Below are 27,718 nucleotides of genomic sequence, written 5' to 3'. Positions count from 1 at the left end.
TTTGGAGAGTGTATTTGATAATCCAGATCTGCCCAGCTTGGAAAAATATGCTCCTGACAATACACATACTGGCTTAAAAAAAACACACAATTCTGGGATGTGGGGAATCGCTGGCAAAGCCCATCCCTAGTTGCCCTTGAGCAGGTGGTGGCCTTTCTCCTTGAACCGCTGCAGTCCGTGTGCTGCTAGGTGGAGAGTGCCAGGATTTTGACCCAGCTGACAATGCAATCAACGGAGCCGTTCTAGCATGCAAGTGGCTCGTTTTAGTCAGTAACGGGACTAATCCGGCAGGTATTTGTTGAGGTAAAATAAATAAATTTTTTGAAACAAAGCAATGTTTTATCAGTATTCCCAACTATATCGGAAAACTGAGCCATCCCAGACATCAGACTAAAAGAATACACGGTCAAATGCTCCTGTCCTTATAAAAATGCATTACTTTCACTTACTACGAGCAATGCCAAGGGAAATCTGCTCCTTTATAAAAATAGACAGTAGGTGAGCTCTATGAATAAAAGTACGGTTTCCTTCATCTTTTAATCCTTTAACGAGCCCCTCTTACCGCATGCACCAGTGAAATATCTTCCTCCATACCAATAAAGCGTACAGCCTCTCTGGTATAACAGCTAATGTATTTCAAAATATAGGCAATTTTGTGCATTTACTACTTCATGCTACACTCATCAATTGTAAATAATAAATCTTCCAATAACCATCTTTTACCTTCCCATTCAATTGAAAGAATGGAACATGAAAAGATTGTTCCTATTTAAAAAACACAAAGGCCAATTACCAAGATTCTCCTCATTGCTCCTTGGAATTTTTGTCCCAATACATCCACCACTCAACAGAAACCATTTTGGTTTACAATTTGCTGCAGAAATCCCTCAAGCCGCAGAGACTCCATTTTAACCAAGGCAAATCTGTTTCCTTGAGCAACAAGAGGGCAATTTCACAGAAAAGTCTCAACGAATTTTACGCACAGCGGTTAGAAGTCGATACATAAATTATTCAGTTAAATGCAGTAAGTCAATTGCTTGCTGATGTTGCGGTCACATTAAGAGTTCTGCATAAATACCTTCACCGTGCTATCATCCCCACCAGCAGCAATCCACCGCCCATCAGGACTGAATCTTAAACTCCGCACAGCATTTTTGTGACCCTGCAAAGAGAGCGGGGACAGTTTTAAATGGAGTATGAACAATGCCATCCTACAGTCTGTCCTGATTGAAGTACCTACTATACAATAAACAGTTCCATTTTATTGCATTTTTATTACCATCCACATTATACAATGTAGATAAGCATGCAGTTATGCACAAAGGCACGCAGAATTCAGGCATAGATTACAGCAACGGTTAAAGGTGGCAGAAAGGGAAAGGGGGTGGTCATGGACCACTCCAATAAAGGTTCAGAGCCCAGTGTCAGGCAACTGCAGCCGAAGCAAACAGGGTCCTGGGCGGGACTGTTCTGTACAAAAAACAAATCCGCGATAATAGAGTTCGACAAGGCTGTGGCAAGACCTCAGCAGGAGTACTGTGTAACTTTTCGGATCCCTCAGCTCAAGAACGATATTGTGGCTATAGAGAAGGTTCAGCAAAGGACAACAAGGAATATCCCCAGTCTAAATGCATTGAGCTATGGAGATGGGGTGTAGACTTAAGTGCGGATTATTACAGGTATAAAAATTATTCAGTGCATTGATAAAATACAAGCAGATGTTTGAGGTGATGGGACTGAGTAGAACTAAGAGCCAGCCATTTAAATTCAGAGCACTGGGAATGGTAGGATATGTAGAAGTTTTATTTTTCTTGGAGGGCATTCAATCTGTGGAACAGGATTCTGGAAGTGACAGTGAAGGCTGGCTCCTGGTCAGGCACATTTTTGGAAAACTATGTGATTGACAGAAAGAAGGCAAGATTCTGGTTAATAACCTTTGAGGTGCCAGAGGTACTTTTGGTAGAGGTTTCCTGAATTGAGTCAGTGTTTTTGCCTCTTTCAGAAGGTGGAGAGGAAAAGAAGGGTGAGGACATGGGCAAAAAAATAGTGTAAGATCATATAATCCTCTTCTTGTCCCAATTACATAACTAACCATATTGGGCTCGAGTGCTGTTCATGGTAAGCAGCACGAAGTCTCATAATATGATAAACCCAACTGCTGCACCCAGCAGCAGAAAATGTTACATTATGGCCATCTGTATGGTCCTTTTCATTCTTTGAATGCAATTCATTTCCGTACAAACACAAAGAACATTTTACAAAGGCAGGAGATCATAGGACACCACCACTTTAAGGCTCTTTCCCTCCTGTTTTCCCTACATGTGACTTCACTGACCCAAAATATACACATTGCCTCACTATAGATTTCCTCTTTAGTTGAAAAATGCCATAAGGTCGATTTCCAGATAACCGAGCTGCCATCACCTGAAAGAAAACTGCTTTTTAAAAAAGGAGGGAGAGAGAAAGAAAACAGGAAATTATAGACCGGTTAGCCTGACATCGGTAGTGGGGAAAATGTTGGAATCAATTATTAAAGATGTAACAGCAGCACATTTGGAAAGCAGTGTCAGGATCGGTCCAAGTCAACATGGATTTATAAAAAGGAAATCATACTTGACAAATTTTCTGGAATTTTCTGAGGTTGAAACTAGTAGAGTGGACAAGGGAGAACCAGTGGATGTGGTGTATTTGGACTTTCAAAAGGCTTTTGACAAGGTCCCACACAAGAGATTAGTGTGCAAAATTAAAGCACATGGTATTGGGGGTAATGTATTGATGTGGATAGAGAACTGGTTAGCAGACAGGAAGCAAAGAGTAGGAATAAAAGGGTCCTTTTCAGAATGGCAGTGGGACACCGCAAGGGTCAGTGCTGGGACCCCAGCTATTTACAATATACATTAATGATTTAGATGAAGGAATTGAATGTAATATCTCCAAGTTTTCAGATGACACTAAGCTGGGTGGCAGTGTGAGCTGTGAGGAGGATGCTAAGAGGCTGCAGGGTGACTTGGACAGGTTAGGCGAGTGGGCAAATGCATGGCAGATGCATAATAATGTAGATAAATGTGGTTATCCACTTTGGTGGCAAAAACAGGAAGGCAGAATATTATCTGAATGGTGACAGATTAGGAAAAGGGAAGGTGCAACGAGACCTGGGTGTCATAGTACATCAGTCATTGAAAGTTGGCATGCAGGTACAGCAGGCGGTGAAGAAGGCAAATGGCATATTGGCTTTCATAGCAAGAGGATTTGAGTATAGGAGCAGGGAGATCTTACTGCAGTTGTACAGGGTCTTGATGAGGCCACACCTTGAATATTGTGTACAGTTTTGGTCTCCTAATCTGAAGTAGGACATTCTTGCTACTGAGGGAGTGCAGCCGAAGGTTCACCAGACTGATTCCCAGGATGGCAGGACTGACATATGAAGAAAGACTGGAGCGACTAGGCTTATATTCACTGGAATTTAGAAGAATGAGAGGGGATCTCATAGAAACATATAAAATTCTGACGGGATTGGACAGGAAGAATGTTCCCGATGTTGGGGAAGTCCAGAACCAGGAGTCACAGTCGAAGGATAAGGGGTAAGCCGTTTAGGACCTAGATGAGGAGAAACTTCTTCACTCAGAAAATTGTGAACCTGTGGAATTCTCTACCACAGAAAGTTGTTGAGACCAGTTTGTTAGATATATTCAAAAGGGAGTTAAGATGTGGCCCTTACGGCTAAAGGGATCAAGGGGTATGGAGAGAAAGCAGGAATGGGATACTGAAGTTGCATGATCAGATTGAATGGTAGTGCAAACTCGAAGGGCCGAATGGCCTACTCCTGCATCTATTTTCTATGTCTCTATGTTTACCGTTGATTTAATGAGACCGATTATTCCTCTCACCTTGTATGTCATTACACAACCTTTTCTTCTAATGTCCCACAACTAGAAATGGAAACACATCAGAATTATCAATATGCAGCCATTTCAGTGCAGATATTTTGTATTTTGTTTTATAAAATTTAAACATAGCAAGCAATATTAAAATCATCTGAACACCTTTATGGGCTAGAGGCTGATTTCTGCACTGAGACCAGATTTTAAAGGCAGCTGCCAAAGGAACAGGAGTGACTGGGAATTTGCTGCATCACCCATCTGAAGTCTTTAAGATTAGAAAGGATTGACGAATCTCATGTGTGTTTTTACAGAATGGTGAGTAAATGTAAAATACATTACCAGGGAAGGCCATCAAAACCAACAATATAAATAGTCAAGAGACAATTACATGGGTTTCTGGAGAGGATGATGCACATGGTGAGAAGATGCTGTCAAGATACATCAGTAAAAGAGACAGACTTGCTGGGCCAAATGATCTTTTTCTTCTTCCTAAAATGTATATTCTAACGTGCCTATCTGCAATAAATATTTAATATTCTGCTGGACTGGACTGTACCTTTACATTGGTGTCCATAGAGCCAGAGGCCACAAACTCTCCAAAAGGATGGAAGTCTAAACTGCAGACGTTGGCTTTGTGTCCTGACAGTGTCCGAAGAACTTCAAGAAAACAAAATTAACATTGTGTTAATACATTCCTACCTTACACATTACACTGATTTACGAATTGCCCATGTAGGAGACCTAATAGCTTCAACATGATGTTCCAGTTACAATTGTTGTTTCTTTCCATCCTTCTTACTATGGACTTTTCGGCTTCTGATGTTAGATCACAACTCCATATATCTTTGAGAGCATCTTTACTAGCTTCAATATCCAGCTAAGCTTTTGGTAATGCACCCAGGAGAACAAATAGGAACCTTTGTATTAATAGATTTTAACCTGCTGCAATTTCCCATGCCCCCATTGGATCGCTCTCCATTCTTCAATACGAGATAGAGGACTAGAAATTCGTTACAGCCAAGAAATGGACAGCGTTTAGACTCAAAATTCAGCCTCACTCCTAATGAAAATGATTGCAGTCATGATTGTAGTCTAAAACCCCAAGCTTATTGAACGTTACACTGAAAAGATGGACCAATATCGGGTCTAGTCTAAACTCAAGTAATGATTGCCACAAGCTTTTTTTCATTACTTAAAGGGGAGGTTCACTGATGCTGCAGCACCTCTTTCTCAGCATTGTTGGGTGTGCAGCTGCCTCAACAACCATAAGGAGGACGACAAGGAGAAGGAACACTTATTTACAAATCCTGATGGCAGATCGCCACCCAAAGGAGAGAGCCCGGAGGTTTTCCGATGAAGCTCCGGATGCATTGGTTTTAGCGGTGGAGAGAAGGCAGGTGGTCCTTTACCAACTGGCAGAAGGCCCTTGCCACAAGTCTGATGGACTATGTGAAGGGAGGTGGCACACCACAACACGGGCAGCATTGTGCTTCCTAGGCACCACACCAAGTGCAGGAGGAAGTTTAACAAGCTAACACGGGTGCACAGGGTGAGTGAAGGCTTCAAATGCAACATACCACCATCTGGACCACAAGCTTCACACACTGCTCAATGCATCTCACCCACCAACAATCTCTATCTAGCAATACTCACACCTTGCACACAATGACAGCTACTCAACTATGTCAGGCACAAGGGTCATTAGTTATTAGAATTCATGTAATATGCATGATATGTTCATAGCAAGGGCTCCGACCTCGTGATGGCCACGTTATGGAGCACACAGCAGATCATCACGAAATAGAACACCTGCTCTGGCGAGTACTGGAGGGCTCAACCCAAGCGGTCAAGGCAGCGGGACCGTTGCTTCAATAATGTTCCTGGTGGCAGCATGGCTCCCATTAAATCAGTGCTGGACATGAGTGTTGGGGTCGCAGAGGGGAGTCATGAGCTAGGTGGACAGCAGATAGTCCTCGCTGTCTGTGGTCATACACCAACTGCACATTTAGTGAGTGAGTGATTTATAACAAGTGTTGTACTTTGAAGCTTTTCAAAAATAACGAGAGAGTTTTGTACATGCCAGAACACTCCCTGATACCAAAGAACCTTGAAATGACTACGGAAAACTCTTCCAGTAGCAGGAACTAGCATGCGGCCACTCAAACTGCAAAACCCTGACAGTTGCGAGTGATTGGTGCGGATCCCTTTAAATAGTTTTGCTACAGCCGACTTCCTGCTGCTATTGTTGCTTTCTCCAACTGGCAAGTACCTTGGCTAAAACGAAGTTGGGAGATCGTGTATCCAGTGAGCGTTGCATACTCACTGACTTCACAATCTCCATCATGGCGCGCTCCCTGACGATTGAGGTTACCGGCAGCGCTACCAGCACCACCGATATGGTGTGTGGCGCTGGAACTGGCATCAGCTGACATTACAGCTGTCAGCGCCGTTTTAGCGTCATCTTGGGGCACTAACATGTGGCACAAACCACATACATTTCTAGCCCAGAGTATCATAACGTCAGACCTTACTTTAAGATTAAATTAAGCAGCACAATTGTTTTACAAAAGACGAACAAGCAAATAATTAAGTGATATAATAATACACATCTACAATAGAAATCCTTCTTTCTAGCTCCTCGAAAATTTACAATTTAATGTTAAGATATTACACAGCATTTATTTTCTCCTTGTACTGCTTACCACTGTGGAAGTTGATGCTGACATAAACTATTCTCTTGAGAATTCCAAACCAACTTACTTGAATAGCTACAGCTCTTTAAAATATTCCCGGAAAGAATTAGTGGGACCCCCTAATAATCAACTGGTTCACATATAATTGTTCAAATGTAAAGTAGCTTGCTCTTAATCTTTTCAGTCAACTGAACAAAGCTTGAAACATGTACTGAATTTAGCTTGGTATAAGAATCTGTCGGCACTGGCTTTTATACTGCAACTAGATTTAAAAGGGGTAGCCACTAAATTAAAACTAGACCAAAAATAAACCCTTCATTTTGTCACAGTATGATCTAAAGTAGTTGCAGAGTTAAAGAAAGAAAGCATCTTTATGGGGAGAAATGAAACTGAATGTCAAATAAGAATGGAATTTAATTTAGTTATGAGGCAAAACAGTTGATCACTTGAAAAATATTCATTCCTCAGATCCATGCGTGAAGAATAACAAATTGAACAAAGTATCAGATGGCTGCATGTATCCAGAGAATCATACCCCAGGAGGAAAGGTGGGAAGAAATTATTATTTGCTGCAGTTATCCCCACACGCAAATAAAACATGAGAATCAATTCATAAAAGCCACTTCTGTGCTGGGGAGGAGAGTATGGTCTGTGATGCGTAGCTGGCCAGCTTTAATAAAGATACAGATATATTTAATTTGGAGTTTTATTTGATTACCTTTGGCAACTAGGGAGCACTTAAGCAGAACTTTTAAGAGATTGCAAGGTAGGAGGTTAAAACGATCATTCAATTATATAAGAATAATGGGTACTTACTCTTGGCTGCTTCCAAATCCCATATTCTTAGTGATCCAGACTGCGAGCCTGCAACAACCAACTCCTCAGAATCTTTGAACTCAATACACTCGACTGGTGTGTTGTGACCTGTAAGACTCTAGATAGTGAAATATATATATTTTTTTAATTGTTGCTTTATTGAATTTGTTATGCCGTAGAAAATACAAGGCTAAATGCATGCATGCAAAGTAAACAAACAGGAATAAAAAGAGATATAAAATTTGAAGCATATGGTTAAAACAACTGGATTCCAAATCAGAGGGATATTGTTTAAATCCCAACTGCATCGGGCATTTAAACTCAGGTTCTGAGTTTAACCAGTTTCTGCAGCATCACCAAACTGATCACTACTGCTCTTGGCACCAGTTTGATAACTGTCAGCAAAAGTGGCATCTAAAATCATATTCCCATGAAACTGCCCAACATAGCCACTCCTATTTTGTGATGGTGTAAATATTTGCTCGTCATAAGAGCATAAGAAATAGGAACAGGAGTAGGCCATTCGGCCCTTCGAGCCTGCTCCGCCATTCAATAAGATCATGGCTGATCTGATCATGGACTCAGCTCCACTTCCCCGCCCGCTCCCCATAACCCCTTATCGTTTAAGAAACTGTCTATTTCTGTCTTAAATTTATTCAATGTCCCAGCTTCCACAGCTTTCTGAGGCAGCGAATATCAGAGATTTACAATCCTGAGAGAAGAAATTTCTCCTCATCTCTGTTTTAAATAGCTGGCCCCTTATTCTAAGATCGTGCCCTCTATTTTAGTCTCCCCCATCAGTGGAAATATCCTCTCTGCATTCACCTTGTCAAGCCCCCTCATAATCTTATACGTTTCGATAAGATTACCTCTCATTCTTCTGAATTCCAATGAGTAGAGGCCCAACCTACTCAACCTTTCCTCATAAAAGTCAACCCCCTCATCCCTGCAATCAACCAAGTGAACCTCTCTGAACTGCCTCCAAAGCAAGTATATCCTTTTGTAAATATGGAAACCAAAACTCTGCACGTAGTATTCCAGGTGTGGTCTCACCAATACCTTACATAGCTGTAGCAAGACTTCCCTGCTTTTATACTCTATCCCCTTTGCAATAAACGCCAAGATACAGTCTTTACGGTAGAGGACCCTAACAATATTCCAACAGTGGATAGTCAAGAGGTTATGTGGGGGAAGGAACACAATCACAATCACTAAGGAGGTGGTACTCAGTAAGGTAATGGGACTAAAGGCAGATAAATCCCCTGGACCTTGCTTGCATCCTAGGGTCTTGAAAAGTAGCGGCAGTGATTGTGGATGCATTGGTTGTAATTTACCAAAATTCTCTGGATTCTGAGGAGGTCCCAGCAGATTGGAAAAATGCAAATGTAACACCCCTATTTAAAAAAGGAGGCAGACAAAAAGCAAGAAACTATAGACCAGTTAGCCTAACATCTGTGGTTGGAAAAATGTTGGAGTCCATTATTAAAGAAGCAGTAGCAGGACATTTGGAAAAGCAAGATTCGGTCAGGCAGAGTCAGCATGGATTTATGAAGGGGGAAGTCATGTTTGACAAATTTGCTGGAGTTCTTTGAGGATGTAACGAACAGGGTGGATAAAGGGAAACCAGTGGATGTGGTGTATTTGGACTTCCAGAAGGCATTTGATAAGGTGCCACATAAAAGGTTACTGCACAAGATAAAAGTTCACGGGGTTGGGGGTAATATATTAGCATGGATAGAGGATTGGCTAACTGACAGAAAACAGAGAGTCGGGATAAATGGTTCATTCTCTGGTTGGCAACCAGTAGCTAGTGGGGTGCCGCAGGGATCAGTGCTGGGACCCCAAGAATTTACAATCTATATTAACGACTTGGAAGAAGGGACTGAGTGTAACGTAGCCAAGTTTTCTGATGATACAAAGATGGGAGGAAAAGCAATGTGTGAGGAGGACACAAAAAAAATCTGTAAAAGGACATAGACAGGCTAAGTGAGTGGGCAAAAATTTGGCAGATGGAGTATAATGTTGGAAAATGTGAGGTCATACACTTTGGTAGAAAAAAAAAGAGCAAGTTATTATTTAAATGTAGAAAGATAGCAAAGTGCCGCAGTACAGTGGGACCTGGGGGTACACTTGTGCAAAAAACACAAAAGGATAGTATGCAGGTACAGCAAGTGATCAGGAAGGCAAATGGTATCTTGGCCTTTATTACAAAGGGGGTGAAATATAAAAGCAGGGACATCATCATAGGCAGTCCCTCGGAATCGAGGAAGACTTGCTTCCACTCCTGAAGTGAGTTCTTTGGTGGCTGAACAATCCAATACGAGAGCCAGAGACTCTGTCACAAGTGGGACAGATAGTCATTGAGGGAAGGAGTGAGTGGGACTGGTTTGCCGCACACCTTTCCGCTGTCTGCGCTTGATTTCTGCATGCTCTCGGCGTTGAGACTCCAGTTGCTCAGCGCCCTCTCGGATGCACTTCCTCCACTTAGGGCAGTCTTGGGCCAGGGACTCCCAGGTGTCAGTGGGGATGTTGCACTTTATCAGGTAGGCTTTGAGGGTATCCTTGTAGCGTTTCCGCTGCCCACCTTTGGTTCGTTGGCCGTGTAAGAGCTCCGAGTAGGGCTCTTGCTTGGGGAGTCACGTTTCTGGCATGCGGACTATGTGGCCTGCCCAGCGGAGCTGATCGAGTGTGGTCAGTGCTTCAATGCTGGGGATGTTAGCCTGAATGAGGACGTTGATGTTGATGTGCCTGTCTTCCCAGAAGATTCGTAGGATCTTGCGGAGACATCGTTGGTGACATTTATCCAGCAGCTTGAGGTGTCTACTGTATATGGTCCATGTCTCTGAGCCATACAAGAGGGCGGGTATTACTACAGCCCTGTAGATCATGATGCAGAGTATAATGTCTGTTTTAATTCAGCAATGTACCTTAGCCATAATTTCAGGGGCGTTCTCTATTATCCAGTAGAAATATTTTCATATCCTAGCCAGGTACCTTCATGGCCTGTGATAAGTGTGCAATTTTTATTCTATTGCGGGCAAGTTCATGCTCATCGACCCTTATTTTCTTGGAAGCAAAACTACCTCAAGCTCATTTCATATAGACCCTCACAGTTTGGGAAAGAGTTTCAGTGCCCTCCAACTCACCATAATACAGTTAGGTTTGCTGACTGACCACAAGTTGACCCGACAGTCCTCTCCGCCCGTGGCCAATAGCCTTCCCGAGCTCTTCCCCAGCACCAGACAGGTTACATTACCGGCGTGAGCAACAAACTCCTCTGTAAGGCAGATGCAAAATTAAGAGAATCTAGGTAGCACGTTCAACAACTTGCATTCATATAGCCCCTTTAACACAGAAAATAAAAGTCCTAAGGTGTTTCATGGAGGCAGCAAGAAAAACAGATGCCAAGCCAAAGAAGAAACATTTATGACCAAAATGCAAAAGATATATATTTCTCCAGCTTGTCATTCATATAGTTCTTATTTTATAATTTTAAAAAAACTGTTCAACCCAAAGATGCTCTCTATTCTAAACATGTAATTTTTTTTTTTTACAGCAAAACTTTATAACATCCATCATTAGAGATGGTTGGATGGGCACTTGAAGTGCCGTAAACCTGCAGGTTACAGACCTAGAGCTGGTAATTGGGATTAGACTGGATGACCTTTTGTTGGACGGCGCAGATATAATGGCAAGCACTGCAGGGAATAGAATACGGCCAGGGTGATGTCCTAGATTAGTTTCGATCGCTTGGATGGGTCAGAGAGGAATTTTCCCAGATTTTTTTCTCTCTAAATCGGCCTGGGTTTTTATCTGGTTTTTGCCTCTCCCAGGAGATCACACGACTCCGGTTGGGGTGGAGTGTAGATGTTTTCAGTATAAGGGGTATCGCAGTTGTGAGGCGGACGGGTTGGGCTGGGTGCTTTTTGCCTTTCCGTCATTGTTCATAGGTTTATATGTAACCTTTAGGGCTGCTGACCAAGGGCTGTGCGGCTCTTTGTCGGCCGGCACGGACACGATGGGCCGAAATGGCCTTCTGCGATGTAAATTTCTATATTTCTATTAGTCTGCTCCACTTAATACAAAAGGAACTCAAACCTCTAAGATCTTCCCTTATTGTGGGCATATATACATATATCTTCTTCAAACAACTGCCCCCCCCCCCCCCCGCCACACCTTATTGCCATCCCTCTATGTTTTTCCCATTCCTCTCACCCATTTAATTTGTTCTTTTCTTGCTCTCTGCTTTCTTCTTTTCCACTGTTTATCTTTCTTCCCATGTTTACTTTTCTCTCCCATATTTTTTTCTCCCTCCTATATCTTAGTGATTCTTTTCCTCACCCTGTACTCTTTTTTTTTCTTCTCTCCATGTTTTCTGTGTCTCTCACTCTGTGCTTACTCTCTCTTCCCCTTTCCTGTTTTCTTCTGTTTCCCCCATTTTCTCCTCTCCCTTTTGTGTCCCATCTGTTTTCTTCTCTCCATACCTTCAAGCTTTCTCCATTTCCTTCTCCCTCTCTCTCTCCCCCCCCTCTCATTTTCCTCTCTTCCACCTTGTTTTCTTTTTTTCTCTTCATCTCAAGTTTTCCTGCCTATTACATCTCACTCGCGTTACCCCTTTCTCTCTCAACCCCTCATGTTTCCTCCCACTCTCGCTCCCTATATCTGTTTTCATTTGCCCTCATTCCATTTTTTCTCCCTCTCCATTCTCCTTGCTCCTCCCCTTTCCATTTCCCCCACCATTTTTATCTCTCTCATCCCATTTGTTTCTCGACTCGCCTCCCCTCTCCCACCACTCAATGTCCCAAACGCCTCCATCATCATCCCTGGGGGTATGCCCTGTCCCAATGGCAGCAAAGACCCACCAGAAATGGGGGCACAGTGATGTACAGTCGGATGGGAGTGGTCTTGGGAAGTCCTCAACATTGACTCCAGACCCAAAGAAGTCTCATGGTTTCAGATTAAATATGGGCATGGAAATCTGCTGATTATCACTTACTGCCTTTCCTCAGATGAAGAATCAGCATTCCACCACTTATAGAGGAAGCACTGTGGGTAGCAAGGGCACAGAATATATTCTGGGTGGGAGACTTCAATGTCCATCAAGAGTAGCTTAGTACAACCACTGACTGAGCTGGCTAAGTTCTGAAGAACATAGCCTGCAGCCAGTAGCAAGAGAACCAACATGATGGAATAACCTACTTAACCTGATTCTCACCAATCTACCTGTCACAGGTAGATTGTTTATGACAATCTATCTGTTTATGACAGTATTGGTAGGAGTAACCTCAGCATCGTCATTGTGGAGAACAAGTCCTGTCTTCACACTGAGGACACCCTCCATTTGCGTCATATGGCACTACCACCATGCTAAGTGACATAAATTAACAGATCTAGCAGCTCAAAACTGGATATTCATTAGACGCTGTGGACGATCAGCAGAATTGTATTCCACTACAATATATGAACTCATGGCCCAGTATATCCCTCACTCTTCCATTACCATCAAGCCAGATGACCAGTCCCAGTTCAACAAAGAGTGTAAAAGACCATGCCGGGAGCAATACTTGAAAATGAGGTGCCAATCTGGTAAAACTACAACACAACACAATGCATGCCAGATTGTGTTTCGCTCTCTTCTCTCCCAATTTGTGCTTCTCTCACTCCCTCCCCAGTGTGTTTCTCTCTCGCCCCTCCTCAGTGTGTGTCTCTCTCACCCCTCCTCAGTGTGTGTGTGTTTCTCTCTCCTCTCCCGCTTGTGTTTTTCTCCCCCTCCCTCTCCAGTTGGATTTTCTCCCTCCAGTTTGTTTTTGTGCTTCTGTCTCCTCCAGTTTGTTTCTTCTCTCTCTCCCCCATTTGTTTTTTTCTCTCTGCCTCTGCCACCTCCAGTTTGTTGTTCTCTCTCTCTCCCTCCCTCCTCCAGTTTGTTGTTCTCTCTCTCTCTCCCTCCTCCAGTTTGTTGTTCTATCTCTCTCTCCCTCCCTCCCTCCTCCAGTTTGTTGTTCTCTCTCTCCCTCCTCCAGTTTGTTGTTCTCCCTCTCTCTCTCTCTCCCTCCTCCAGTATGTTGTGCTCTCTCTCTCTCTCTCTCTCTCTCTCCCTCCTCCAGTTTGTTGTTCTCTCTCCCTCCCTCCTCCAGTTTGTTGTTCTCTCTCTCTCCCTCCTCCAGTTTGTTGTTCTCTCTCTCCCTCCTCCAGTTTGTTGTTCTCTCTCTCTCTCCCTCCTCCAGTTTGTTGTTCTCTCTCTCCCTCTCTCCTCCAGTTTGTTGTTCTCTCTCTCCCTCTCTCTCCTCCAGTTTGTTGTTCTCTCTCTCCCTCCTCGTTTGTTGTTCTCTTTCTCACTCCCTCCTCCAGTTTGTTGTTCTCTCTCTCCCTCCTCCAGTTTGTTGTTGTTCTCTCTCTCTCCTCCAGTTTGTTGTTCTCTCTCTCCCTCCCTCCTCCAGTTTCTTGTTCTCTCTTTCTTTCTCTTTTTCTCTCGCTCACTCTCTCTCTCGCTCTCTTTCCCTCTCCCTCCTCCAGTTTGTTGTTCTCTCTCTCTTCCTCCTCCAGTTTGTTGTTCTCTCTCTCTCTCCCTCCTCCAGTTTGTTGTTCTCTCTCTCTCTCTCCCTCTCCCTCCCCCAGTTTGTTGCTCTCTCTCTCTCCTCCAGTTTGTTGTTCTCTCTCTCTCTCTGCTCCAGTTTGTTGTTCTCTCCCTCTCTCTCTCGCTCTCCCTCCTCCAGTTTGTTGTTCTCTTCACAAAGGAAGATTCAAATAACCTTCCGAATGTACTGGGGGACAGTGGGTCTAGTGAAAATGAGGAACTGAAAGATATCCTTATTAGGCGGGAAATTGCGTTAGGGAAATTGATGGGATTAAAGGCCGATAAATCCCCGGGTCCTGATAGTCTGCATCCCAGAGTACTTAAGGAGGTGGGCATAGAAATAGTGGATGCATTGGTGATCATTTTCCAACAATCTATCGACTCTGGATCAGTTCCTATGGACTGGAGGGTAGCTAATGTAACGGCACTTTTTAAAAAAGGTGGGAGAGAAAGCGGGCAATGATAGACCGGTTAGCCTGACATCAGTAGTGGGGAAAATGTTGGAATCAATCATTAAAGATGAAATAGCAGTCCATTTGGAAAGCAGTGACAGGATCAGACCGAGTCAGCATGGATTTAATGAAAGGGAAATCATGCTTGACGAATCTTCTGGAATTTTTTGAGGATGTAACTAATAGAGTGAACAAGGGAGAACCAGTGGATGTGGTGTATTTGGACTTTCAGAAGGCTTTTGACAAAGTCCCGCACAAGAGATTGGTGTACAAAATCAAAGCGCATGATATTGGGGGTAATGTACTGATGTGGATGGAGAACTGGTTGGCAGACAGGAAGCAGAGAGTCGGGATAAATAGGTCCTTTTCAGAATGGCAGGCAGTTACTAGTGGGGTGCCACAGGGCTCAGTGCTGGGACCCCAGCTCTTTACAATATACAGTAACGATTTGGATGAAGGAATAGAGTGTAATATCTCCAAATTTGCGGATGACACTAAACTGGGTGGCGGTGTGAGCTGTGAGGAGGACGCTAAGAGGCTGCAGGGTGACATGGACAGATTAGGTGAGTGGGCAAATACATGGCAGATGCAGTATAATGTGGATAAATGTGAGGTTATCCACTTTGGAGGCAAAAATACGAAGGCAGAATATCATCTGAATGGCGGCAGACTAGAAAAAGGGGAGGTGCAACGAGACCTGGGTGTCATGGTTCATCAGTCACTGAAAGTGGGCACGCAGGTACTGCAGGCGGTAAAGAAGGCAAATGGTATGTTGGCCTTCATTGCTAGGGGATTTGAGTATAGGAGCAGGGAGGTCTTACTACAGTTGTACAGGGTCTTAGTGAGGCCTCACCTGGAATATTGTGTTCAGTTTTGGTCTCCTAGTCTGAGGAAGGACATTCTTGCTATTGAGGGAGTGCAGCGAAGGTTCACCAGACTGATTCCAGGGATGGCTGGGCTGTCATATGAGGAGAGACTGGATCAACTGGGCCTTTATTCACTGGCGTTTAGAAGGATGAGAGGGGATCTCATAGAAACATATAAGATTCTGACAGGACTGGACAGGTTAGATGCGGGAAGAATGTTCTCAATGTTGGGGAAGTCCAGAACCAGGGGACATAGTCTTAGGATAAGGGGTAGGCCATTTAAGACTGAGATGAGGAGAAACTTCTTCACTCAGAGAGTTGTTGGCCTGTGGAATTCCCTGCCGCAGAGAGTTGTTGATGCCAGTTAATTGGATATATTCAAGACGGAGTTAGATATGGCCCTTACGGTTAAGGGGATCAAGGGGTATGAAAAGAAAGCAGGAAAGGGGTACTGAAGGAATGATCAACCATGATCTTATTGAATGGCTCAAAGGGCCAAACGGCCTACTCCTGCACCTATTTTCTGTTTCTCTCTCTCCCTCCTCCAGTTTGTTTTTCTCTCTCTCTCCCTCCCTCACTCGTTTGTTTTTACTCTCCCTCACTCTCTCCAGCTTGTTTTTACTCTCCCTCCCTCTCTCCAGTTTGTTTTTAATCTCCCTCCCTCTAGTTTGTTTTTTAATTTTTCTCTCTCCCTCGCTCCAGTTTGTTTTTAATCTCCCTCTCTCTCCAGTTTGTTTTTCCCCCTCTCTCTCGGGACTCACGCAATTTCCAGGCGATTTTCGTTGGCCCCGAAGCCGCCATCCTCACAACTGGTAAGGGTGCGTTGCGAATAACGGGGTGGCGGGCTGCCCAACTCGCAGTGAGGATGGTTGCCCGGGTTACAGGTAGGCCCAAATTCCGCGCCGCTCAAACCGCTTTTTCGTTCATTTCCGCCACTGCGCAAGCGCACTTAACCGCGCTCGACGGGACCTGCTCTCCCAGAAGGCAGTGCAGCAACACGCATGCGCATTCTCAGGGCCGCACAACGAACCGCCTTCGTCAGCCTTCTGCTGATTGGCTGTGTCGTCGCGAACCACCGGAGCCAGAAAATCATATTAGCACACGGTAACCACGTACGCTCCACCACCTTGTTGCCTTGATAGTTTTATTGCTGTTCTAGTTTAATTATTATTCAGTGTGAAGTTCATTTGCTGCGAATGTACGATTAAATAAAGCGTCTTTTTGTGATAGTTTACATCCTCAAGGTAACAAGACAGCCAATCGTATTCGTCGTTACAGAAAGCTCCTGCCTTGAACAGCGTGAAGTCTGCGCATGTGCGCCATTGGCAGGTTCAGACCCAGCATTGGGAATAAAAACAGAAAATGTTGGCACTCTCAGCAGGTCAGGCAGCATCTGTGGGGAGAAACAAAAGTTAACGTTTCGGGTCTGTGTCCCTTCGTCAGAACTGGAAAAGTTCGAGATATAGCAAATTCTGAAGGAAGTGCAGGGGCAGGGAAAGGAAATGGAAATGGAAAGGGAAAGCAATGAAGATGAACAAGGCAAAAGGGACAAACGGAAATCCCGTCTGAGGGAAGAGCAGAACTTCAAGGTGGGCATTCCTAGAAGAAAAGTGGCAGTGATTTAAACACTAATACAAAAGCAAAATACTGCGGATGCTGGACTCTGAAATAAAAACTGAACATGCTGGAAATCATAGCGGGTCAGGCAGCATTTGTGGAGAGAAAAACAGTTAAGGTTTCGGGTCTGTGACCCTTTGTCAGAACTGGAAAAGTTCAAGATGTAACATGCTTAAGGAAGGGAAGGGGAGTAAGGAACAAAAGCATTATCATTGGGAGTCGAGTTACATAGGAAATACGGCACAGAAACAGGCCATTCAACCCAACCAGTCCATGCTGCTGTTTATGCTCCACTCAAGCCTCCTCCTGTTGTTCTTCATCTAAAGGCTTGTTAACTTCAGTGGGAGGCATTCCTGGAGCTTTAACCACGGACGGTTAATCACGTGAATTCTACAATCACATTTACCTTCATAAATGTTGGGTCCCCTTGTAATTGAATATCTTTGCTCGTGATTTTGAGTCAGCAGCTGTTGTGCGAAAGTTCAACGAATAGGGAGGCAACCGCAGAGCAGAAGAAAAGGGGAAACGGAGGGGAGGGGAAACTGGGGGAGGGAAGGGGGAAAGAGGGGAGGGGAAACTGGGGGAGGGAAGGGGGAAAGAGGGGAGGGGAAACTGGGGGAGGGAAGGGGGAAAGAGGGGAGGGGAAACTGGGGGAGGGAAGGGGGAAAGAGGGGAGGGGAAACTGGGGGAGGGAAGGGGGAAAGAGGGGAGGGGAAACTGGGGGAGGGGAGGGGAAACTGGGGGAGGGAAGGGGGAAAGAGGGGAGGGGAAACTGGGGGAGGGAGGGGAAACTGGGGGGGGAGGGGAGGGGAAATGGAGGGAGGGAGGGGGTGGGAAGGGGAAACTGAGGGAGGGAGGGAGGGAGGGGGTGGGAAAACTGGGGGAGGGGAAACTGAGTGTGGGGGTGGGAAACAGGGTGGGGGTGGGGGAAGAGGGAACTGAGGGAGGGGGTGGGAAAACTGAGGGAGGGGGAGGGAAAACTGAGTGTGGGGGTGGGAAACAGGGTGGGGGAAGAGGGAACTGAGGGTGGGGAAGAGGAGGGACCAACAGCAGGGTGAAACCAACAGTGGGGGAGGAATTCACATGAAGAAGAGGGAGGTGGAATTTTGATTCCACGAGTAATTAATAGTAACTCACTGAAATAGCAGCGATAACTAATAGTAATACTGGTAACACTCAGATTCGCTCATAACCAACAGTAATACAGGTAATAACTCACTGATAACCTATATGTAACTGGTAGTAATAGGTGTAGCGCTTTGATATCCTACCTGTAACTTGTAGTAATCCGGCTGGGTATTCTGCAGCAAGTGACTCACCTCCTGACTCCCCAAAGCCTTTGAACCCAACTACAAGGCACAAGTCAGGAGTGTGATGGAATACTCTCCACTTGCCTGGATGAGTGCAGCTCCAACAACACTCAAGAAGCTCAACACCATCCAGGACCAGCTACAAAATGCACTGCAGCAACTCGTAAAGGCTTCTTAGACATCACCTCCCAAACCCAAGACCTCTACCACCTAGAAGGACAAGTTCCTGTCCAAGTCACACATCATCCTAACTTGGAAATATATGACTGTTCCTTCATCGTCGCTGGGTCAAAATCCTGGAACTCCTCTAATAGCACTGTGGGAGTACCTTCACCACATGGACTGCAGTGGTTCAAGAAGGCATTAACCATCACCTTCTTGAGGGCAATTAGGGATGGGCATTAAATGTTAGCCTTGCCAGCGATGCCCATGAATAAAAACATAATTACCCACTGGTATTTACCACGTAACTGCAACAATAATTCCCCTGCACTGCACAAGGTGCAGTCAGGCTCCCCAGTCTATGCCACTTTAAATAGGCCACGTCTCTCTCCCCATCACCTTGGGCTCAGGTTTCGTGTGATCGTGGCAACTCTGAACTGGGAGCCTCAGTCAAAACTGTACTTGGGCTTCAGACCTCAAAACTGGCCAGCACAGACTGACTTAAACCAAACCAAGAGACCGCACAAAGGGCAGCGGCCTCAGTGTTTGGGGCATCATCCTAAACTCAACTCAGCACCAAAAACAAAGGAGAGTTTTCATAGAATGATAGAAATTATTGCACAGAGGAGGCCATTCAGCCCCCTGGTGTTGGTGCTCTCTCCTGTAACCTCATTCCCGCCAGATCCTTTTGTATTCCTTCTTTTCAATTACTTACCCCATTCCCTTTTCGATGATGTTCTAGTCTCTGCCTTGATGGTCACTTGTGCTCCATGGTCTAATAGGCCTGAGGAGAATTTTCCTTCTCCCTTCTCCTTTGATCCTTCTAGTGAGAATCATCAGTCATTGTCCCCTTGTTCCCCAATCACCCACCAGTGGAAACAATCTTTCACTGTTTACACTCTTCCAGCACAACCTGCACCTCTACCCACTCTGTTTCTCTGCCTCACTCAAAATCCTGGCTGTTTCTCCACCAACCAGTCTGGTTTCCGGTCTCCCGTAAGTAGGTGCTGGCTGTCTGTGGTAAAGTCAACGAGCCAGAAGCTTGTCTGATGGCAGCCAGTGATGTCATGGAAAGGGGGAGGAGGTCCTGTGACAAGGAGGGCAAAATTCTCCTGGGCTTCTAGCAGCAGTGCTCATAGGATTCATGTTCCATCTCGGGAGATGGCTGGGCAATCCAGGAAGGTTGGTAACCTTAAATATAGCTTGAGTTCTAAGCTTTGCTTTGCTGTTCATTAAAATTCATTGGAACTCTTTTATAACTAAACTTATTTCAAGAGTATAATTTTTGAACTTCTTCCAAAACGTAGCAGGCAACAACCCTCTCTGCACACCTTATAAGGGTACAATGTGTGCTCCATGACCCTGTAGTAAATGCATGCCCTCTCTGTCGTTTGTCTTTGTAATATATGTCCCTCTCACCAATCTTTCAACGTAACTGTACCTCAGCCACATAAATACTGAGGTACAAGAGCACGTCAAAGGCTGGATATTTGGCGGCGAGTGACTCACCTTCTGACTCTTTGAAGCCTTTCCACCATCTACAAGGCACAAGTCAGAAGAGTGATGGAATACTCTCCGCTTGCCTGGATAGGTGCAGCTCCAACAACATTCAAGAAGCTCGACACCATTCAGAACAAAGCAGCCCGCTTGATCGACACCCCATCCATCACCTCAAACATTCACTTCACCACTGACGCAGTGTGTACCATCTACAAGCTGCACTGCAGCAACTCGCCAAGGCTTCTTACACAGCACCTCCCAAACCCACAGCGTCTACCATCTAGAAGGGCAAAGGCAGCAAGTGCATGGGAACAGCATCACCCCCAAGTTCTCCAAGTCACACACCACCCTGACTTGGAAATATATTGCCATTCCTTCATCATCACTGGGTCAAAATCCTGGAACTCCCTCCCTAACAGCACTGTGGGAGTACCTTCACCACACGGACTGCAGCTGTTCAAGAAGGCGGCTCACCTCAGTACAATTAGGGATGGGCACTAAATGCTTGCCAACTGTTGTGTATGGAGAAAGATTCAGACTGAACACTGAGCTCAAAGACCTTAGTCTTTTATTGCAGATCTCCAGAGTGCCTCTCCAACCTGTGAAGCCTTATTAAATATCTGTGCTCCCAAGGGATTATGGGATCCCTTGGCACTCCGGGGAATGAGCCCTCTGGTGGCTGTACTGAGTAAATACAAGTCCACATATATAACAACATTCCCTGCCAAAGTCAATAGTGTAACTATTTACAGTGTGAGTCGATCTGGGGCCCTTCTTGCCCTGGTTGATCGTCTCGGTGTGAAAGCTGGTGTTGTTGAATCATTTGTTGGGCCCTCGCTGGGCTGCTGTGCAGCTGGCCTTGCTGGTCTGCCTGGTGTGTTGGGCCCTGCAGGGCTGCTGTGGATGATGGGTTCTGCTTCGTGGTCAACCATATTGTCGGTTGCAACTGGTGTGCGTGTTTGGGGATCAAAAAGTCCAAGGTGGGTTGCTCAGGATAGTCCGTGAATCTGAGTTTGATTTGGTCCAAGTGCTTCCGGTGAATGAGTCCATTGGAAAGTTTGACCCGAAACACCCTGCTTCCCTCTTTGGCCACGACAGTGCCGGGAAGCCACTTGGGACCTTGTCCATAATTTAGTACAAATACAGGATCATTGACTGCAATCTCGCGTGATACATTTGCGCTATCATGGGGTATGCACTTTGTTGAAGCCGCCTGCTCTCTACTTGTTCATGTAGATCAGGGTGAACTAATGAGAGCCTTGTCTTAAGTGCTCTTTTCATGAGCAGTTCAACAGGTGGGATCCCAGTGAGTGAGTGGGGTCTCGTGCGGTAGCTAAGCAGGACTCGGGATAGGCGAATCTGCAGTGAGCCTTCAGTTACCCTCTTCAAGCCTTGCTTGATGATTTGCACTGCTCTCTCTGCCTGACCATTGGACACTGGTTTAAATGGGGCAGATGTGACATGTTTGATCCCATTATGGGTCATGAATTCTTTAAACTCAGCACTGGTAAAACATGGCCCGTTGTCACTCACCAGGACATCAGGTAAGCTGTGAGTGGCAAACATGGCCCACAGGCTTTCAGTAGTGGCAGGGGACGTGCTAGCCGACATTATCTCACATTCAATTCACTTGGAGTACGCGTCTACAACCACAAGGAACATTTTACCCAAGAACGTGCTTGCATAGTCGACGTGTACCCGAGACCACGGTTTGGAGGGCCAAGACCATAAAACTTCGCGGCGCCTCCCTGGGTACATTGCTTAACTGCGAGCATGTATTACATCTGTGAATGCAGGACTCTTAAGTCCGCATCGATACCAGGCTACCACACATGGGATCTGGCTATCACTTTCATCATTACGATGCCTGGTTGGGTACTGTGAAGGTCATTGATGAAGGTGTCTCTGCCCTTCTTGGGGACCACTACTCGATTGCCCCACAGAAGGCAGTCTGCCTGTATAGACATTTCATCTTTGCGCCGCTGGAACGGCTTTATCTCTTCCTGCATTTCCACTGGGACACTGCACCAGCTCCCGTGAAGCACACAGCTTTTGACTAGAGATAATAAGGGGTCCTGGCTTGTCCAGGTTTTGATCTGCCGGGCAGTGAAGGGTAATTGCTCACTCTCAAATGCTTCCATAACCATGGCTAGATTTGCTTCCATAACCATGGCTAGATCTGCGGGCTGCGCCATTTCCACCCCCGTGGTGGGCAATGGCAGTCTACTGAGAGCATCGGCGCAGTTTTCTGTGCCTGGCCTGTGGCAGATGGCATAGTTGTATGCAGAAAATGTGAGCGCCCATCTCTAGATGCGGGCCAATGCATTGGTATTTATCCCTTTACTCTCGGAAAACAGGAATATAAGTGGCTTATGGTCAGTTTCCAATTCGAATTTTAGCCCAAACAAGTATTGATGCATTTTCATTACCACCTAGACACACGCTGACGCTTATTTTTCAATCATGCTGTAGGCTCTCTCAGCCTTAGACAGACTCCTGGATGCATAAGCAACCGGTTGCAGTTTCCCGAAATCATTAGCTTGTTGCAATACACACCCGACGCCATATGACAACGCATCACATGCTAGTACCAAACGCTTACATGGATCATACAACACAAGTAATTTGTTTGAGCATAACAATTTTCTCGCTTTTACAAAGGCATTTTCTTGGCTTTTGCCCCAAACCCATTCACCCACTTTTCGTGGTAAGACATGTAGTAGTTCTAGCAGGGTGATGAGACCCGGTAAGAAGTTACCAAAGTAGTTCAAGAGTACCAGAAACGACTGCAGCTCCGTCATGTTCTGTGGCCTCAGTGCGTTCTTGATTGCCTCCGTCTTCGCGTTGGTGGGCCTGATGCCGTCCGCCGCAATCCTCCTGCCCAGGAACTCCACTTCAGGCGCCAGGAAAACGCACTTCGAACATGTTAACCTGAGCCCCACGCGGTTGAGTCGACTAAGAACCTCTTCCAGGTTCTGCAGGTGCTCGACTGTGTTCCGACCTGTGACCAAGATGTCGTCCTGGAAGACCACGGTGTGCGGGACCGACTTCAGTAAACTTTCCATGTTTCTCTGGAATATCGCCGCCACTGATCGTATTCCAAACGGGCATCTGTTATAAACAAAAAGACCTTTGTGCGTGTTGATGCAGGTGAGGGCCTTCGATGATTCCTCCAGTTCCTGTGTCATGTAGACTGAAGTCAGATCCAGCTTCGTGAATGTCTTTCCTCCCACCAGCGTTGCAAAGAGGTCATCGGCTTTTGGTAGTGGATATAGGTCCTGCAGGGAGAAACGATTGATAGTTACTTTGTAATCGCCACAGATTCTGACGGTACCGTCCCCCTTGAGGACAGGGACAATAGGACTGGCCCACTCGCTGAACATCGATCGGTGAGATGATGCCCTCTCTTTGTAGCCGGTCTAGCTTGATCTCTACCCTGTCTCTCATCATGTACGGTACTGCTCTCACCTTGTGATGGATGGGTCGTGCCCCCGGAATTAGGTGGAGCTGCACATTTGCTCCTTGGAATTTCACGATGCCTGGTTCGAACAGCGAAGGAAATTTGTTTAAGACCTGGGCACACGAAGTGTCATCAGTGGGCGATAGCACTCGGATGTCGTCCCAGTTCCAGCATATCTTTCCCAGCCAGCTCCTGCTGAGCAGCGTGGGACCATCGCCCGGTACCACCCAGACTGGTAGCTTGTGCACCTCTCCATCGTAGGAGGCCTTTATGGTAGCACTGCCGTTAACAGGAATCAGTTCTTTTATGTAAGTTCTTAGTTTTGTGCGAATTGGAGTTAAGGCTGGTCTTGAGGACTTGTTGCACCACAACCTATCGAAAGTCTTTTTGTCCATGATGGACTGGCTCGCGCCCGTGTCCAGCTCCATTGACACCGGGAGTCCATTTAATTCAACATTCAGCATTATCGGGGGACAATTCATGGTGAATGTGTGTACCCCATGTACCTCTGCCTCCTCTGTCTGAGGCTCTGGGTCGTCGTGATCCTCCTCTGCAACATGGTGGTTTGCAGGTTTAACAAGCTTAGGAGCTCACCTGCACACTCGTTGGAGGTGTCCCACTGTTCCACAGCTCTTGCAAACGTATCCTTTGAATCGGCATGAATGGAAACAATGATCTCCCCCGCAGCACCAACAAGGTGTTAGTGGCCTTGCATTCATCACCCTTGATGGTGGACTCTGAGACATCTGCGGATATGCAGCTGCAGGTATGTGTGATCTGCCCTTTACATTATGATTCAAAAATAACATCACTTTGTTCACGGTACTTGTAGCAGCACTTGTGTGCTGAGAGATTTGCTTCGTATTGTCACTGGTGGCTATGAACGCCTGGGCTATCGCTGTGGTCTTACTAAAAGTTGGGATCTCTACAGTCAAAAGTTTGCGAAGTATGGTTTCGTGGCCAATGCCAAGTACGAAAAAGTCTCTGAGCATGTGCTCCAAATGTCCTTCAAATTCGTAATGTCCTGCAAGGCGTCTTAGGTCGGCAACATAACTCGCCACTTCCTGGCCTTCAGATCTTTTGTAGGTATAGAACCGGTACCTCGCCATCAGGACGCTTTCCTTCGGGTTCAAATGCTCTCGGACCAGTATCCACAAATCGTTGCACGATTTCTCCGTGGGTTTCGCTGGAGTGAGCAGATTCTTCATGGGGCCATACATTGGTGCCCCACAGACGGTGAGGAGAATCGCCCTTTGTTTGGCAGCGCTCTCTTCTCCATCTAGCTCATTGGCCACGAAGTATTGGTCGAGTCGCTCCACAAAAGATTCCCAATCATCTCCCTCCGAAAATTTCTCCAGGATGCCCACTGTTCTCTTCATCTTTGGGTTCGCTATCTGTGTATCTCGTCGCCAGTTGTTGTGTATGGAGAAAGAATCAGACTGAACACTGTGAGCTCAAAGTAAAGTGTGACTTTAGTCTTTTATTGCAGGTCTCCAAGAGTGCCTCTCCAACCTGTGAAGCCTTCTTAAATACCTGTGCTCCCAAGGGATTATGGGATCCCTTGGGACTCCAGGGAATGAGCCCTCTGGTGGCTGCACAGAGTAAATACAAGTCCACATATATAACACCAACGATGACCACATCCCATGAATGATAAAAAAAAGAGGCTGTTTTCAATGGATCAGAGACCCATTATGCAAGGATTGTGCCCAACAGTACCTCCCAGTGCTGGTCCCACTGGAATTTGCTAGGTTGGGGGAATGGCTCTTTATTTGCATATGGGCTAACTGAGCACACGCACCACCATAGGCACCTGCCCATTGTGGACATGCCCCTGCCCTGATCCCATTGGACCACCAAGCAAGGAGGCTGATACACAAAAAATGTTTTTAAAAAAAGAATCATGGTCATTGGGGGTTCGGGCCACCTGCCTGGATCTGGATGCTATTGATGGGGACTGTAACTCCTTTGTGGAAGCCGATAGGCATCCACTCACTCGGCATACCAGCCTTCGGGACCCAGTGGAGCCTGACGAGCAGCAACTCCAGCTTAAGGAGTTGCTGCCTGTGGCTCTGCTTCGGCCGGCATCTGCCTTGTAAAAGATGGATGGAGATTCTGCCTCTTACAAGACAATGAGAAAACTTCCAGAAATGGCAAGGGACTTGGCATGGCCAGTTTCCCAGAGGTTCTGCCAGTATACCACCAGAGTTACAGTGGGAGATCGGTGGAACCTCCAAAGAATTTCTGACTTTTTTTCTATAAACGATTCTCCCAGCAATCATCTGTGGCCACTTACATTAAGCTACTGCACTGACCATTGCATAATATTATGGAAGGGGTTCTACTTCTATTCCTCTTCAGGTGTTAGCTGTGGCTCAGTGGGTAGCACTCTCACCTCGAGTCAGAAAGTTGTAGGTTTAAGCCCCACTCCAGAGACTGGAGCACAAAATCTAAACTGACACTCCAATGCAGTACTGAGAGAGCTGCACTGTTGGGAGGTGCCATCTTTCGGATGGGACGTTAAACTGAGGCCCTGTCTGCTCTCTTAGGTTGACGTAAAAAATCCTATGGCACTATTTTGAAGAATAGCAGGGACGTTCTCCCTGGTGTCCTAGCCAATATTTATCCCTGAACCAACTAAAAAACTGGAACATTCTTTGTTCCAGTCCTCCTCGGGGCCCCTCCCTCACTTCGTTTTCCGGTACATTGATGACTATCAATGCCGTTTCCTGCTCTCACCCTGAATTAGAAAATTTCATTCACTTTGCATCCAACTTCCACCCTTCCCTCACCTTCACGTGGTCCATCTCCGACTCTTCCCTTCCCTTCCTCGACCTCTCTGGCTCCATTTCTGGGGAAAGACTATTGACAAACATTCATTAAAAGTCCACTGACTCCCACAGCTACCTGGACTACACTTCCTCCCATCCCGCATCCTGTAAGGCCTCCATTCCATTCTCCCAGTTTCTCTGTCTCAGTCGCATCTGCTCTGACGATGGCACCTTCCATACTAGAGCCTCAACCGAGGACTCCCCTCCGCCGTGGTTAACATGGCCCTCGACCGTGTCTTCTATTTCCCGTAACTCTGTTCTCACACCTTCCTCTCCCTCTCAGAACCACGACAGGGTTCCCCTTGTCCTCATCTTTCACCCCACAGCCTCCTTGTTCAACGGATCATTCTTCGTTACCTCCAGCGTGATCTCACCACCAATCACATCTTTCCCTCCCCTCCCCTCTCAGCATTCCGAAGGGACCACTCCCTCCGCTACACCCTGGTCCATTCCGCAGTCACCCCCAGCACCCCTCCCCTTCCCACGGCACCTTCCCGTGCAAGTGCAGGAGATGTAACACCTGCCCTTTTACCTCCTCCCTTCCCACTGTCCAGGGCCCCAAATACTCCTTCCAGGTGGATCAGCGATTTACTTGTACTTGTTTCAATTTAGTATACTGTATTCGCTGCTCATGATGTGATCTCTCCATTGGGGAGACCAAACGCAGATTGGGTGATCGCTTTGCGGACACCTCTGTTCAGTCCGTAAGCGTGACCCCGAGCTTCTGGTTGCCTGTCACTTTAATTCCCCGCTCCACTCCCACTCCAACATCTCCGTCCTCGGCCTCCTCCACTGTTCCAATGAAGCTTAACGCAAGCTTGAGGAACAGCACCTCCTCTTTCGTTTAAGCACTTTACAGCCTTCTGGACTCAACATCAAGTTCAACAATTTCAGACCATAACCTCTGTCCATATTTGGCTCCCTTTCCTCCTTTTTTAACCCCCCCCCCCCCCCACACCGATCTTATGTAACTTTTTTTCTCTCTGTTTCTCATGGCATCTGGTAATTATTCTGCCATTCACACCCTATCTAGATTAACCTTTTTCTAATTTCTACTATTACCAGCTCAAGTAGGCCCATCATCCCTTTTGTCTTTCTAATGTCTCCTGCCTTCCACCCTATCACAGACCTTCCCTTTTGTTCTTTCCTCCCCTCCCGCTTTCAGTGCTTCTTAAGAATCTGTTAATTTCGAACATTCGCCAGTTCTGACGAAGGTTTATCGACTGGAAATGTTAACTTTGTTTCTCTCCACAGATGCTGTCTCACCCGCTGAGATTTCCAGCATTTTCTGTTTTTATTTCAGATTCTAGCATCCGCAGTATTTTGCTTTTGTTTCAACTAAAATACAGATTATTTGGTCACTTTCACATTGCTGTTTCTGGGACATTACTGTACTCAAATTAGCTGCTCTGTTTCCTACATTGACTACCATTTAAAAGTATTTAATTGCCCTGAAAGCACTTTGGGACGTCACATCCTGAGGTTATGAAAAGCACTATATAAATGCAAGTTCTTTCTTCTTTCTTACTGCTAGCATTTCCCTTAGGAATGGAACT

The 27,718-nt window shown here is 45.9% G+C and overlaps 1 protein-coding gene and 1 long non-coding RNA gene across 3 annotated transcripts in view; one reads left to right on the top strand and one right to left on the bottom strand.

The window, feature by feature from the left end:
- Positions 1 to 16,268, bottom strand: part of katnb1 (katanin p80 (WD repeat containing) subunit B 1) — a 44,160-nt gene extending 27,892 nt beyond the window's left edge. Inside the window, exons 1-6 of one of the 2 annotated variants that reach the window (XM_070897827.1) lie at positions 16,044 to 16,268; positions 10,537 to 10,667; positions 7,391 to 7,508; positions 4,438 to 4,538; positions 3,888 to 3,929; positions 1,079 to 1,162 (exon numbers count right to left, since the gene is read on the bottom strand). In XM_070897827.1, coding sequence (XP_070753928.1) covers positions 1,079 to 1,162; positions 3,888 to 3,929; positions 4,438 to 4,538; positions 7,391 to 7,508; positions 10,537 to 10,667; positions 16,044 to 16,083 — 516 coding nt within the window. In that variant the 5' untranslated portion in view covers positions 16,084 to 16,268. The remainder of the gene's footprint in view (positions 1 to 1,078; positions 1,163 to 3,887; positions 3,930 to 4,437; positions 4,539 to 7,390; positions 7,509 to 10,536; positions 10,668 to 16,043) is intronic. The other variant, XM_070897828.1, reaches the window with a different exon arrangement.
- A 250-nt stretch (positions 16,269 to 16,518) lies between these two features.
- LOC139278063 (uncharacterized) overlaps positions 16,519 to 27,718 on the top strand; it is a 62,404-nt gene continuing 51,204 nt past the window's right edge. Inside the window, exon 1 of the long non-coding RNA XR_011596216.1 lies at positions 16,519 to 16,871. This is a non-coding gene — a long non-coding RNA (uncharacterized lncRNA). The remainder of the gene's footprint in view (positions 16,872 to 27,718) is intronic.

Source organism: Pristiophorus japonicus, chromosome 13 (assembly GCF_044704955.1).
Source record: "Pristiophorus japonicus isolate sPriJap1 chromosome 13, sPriJap1.hap1, whole genome shotgun sequence".
Classification (NCBI taxonomy): Eukaryota; Metazoa; Chordata; class Chondrichthyes; family Pristiophoridae; genus Pristiophorus; species Pristiophorus japonicus.
This window is presented reverse-complemented; position numbering and strand designations above follow the sequence as displayed.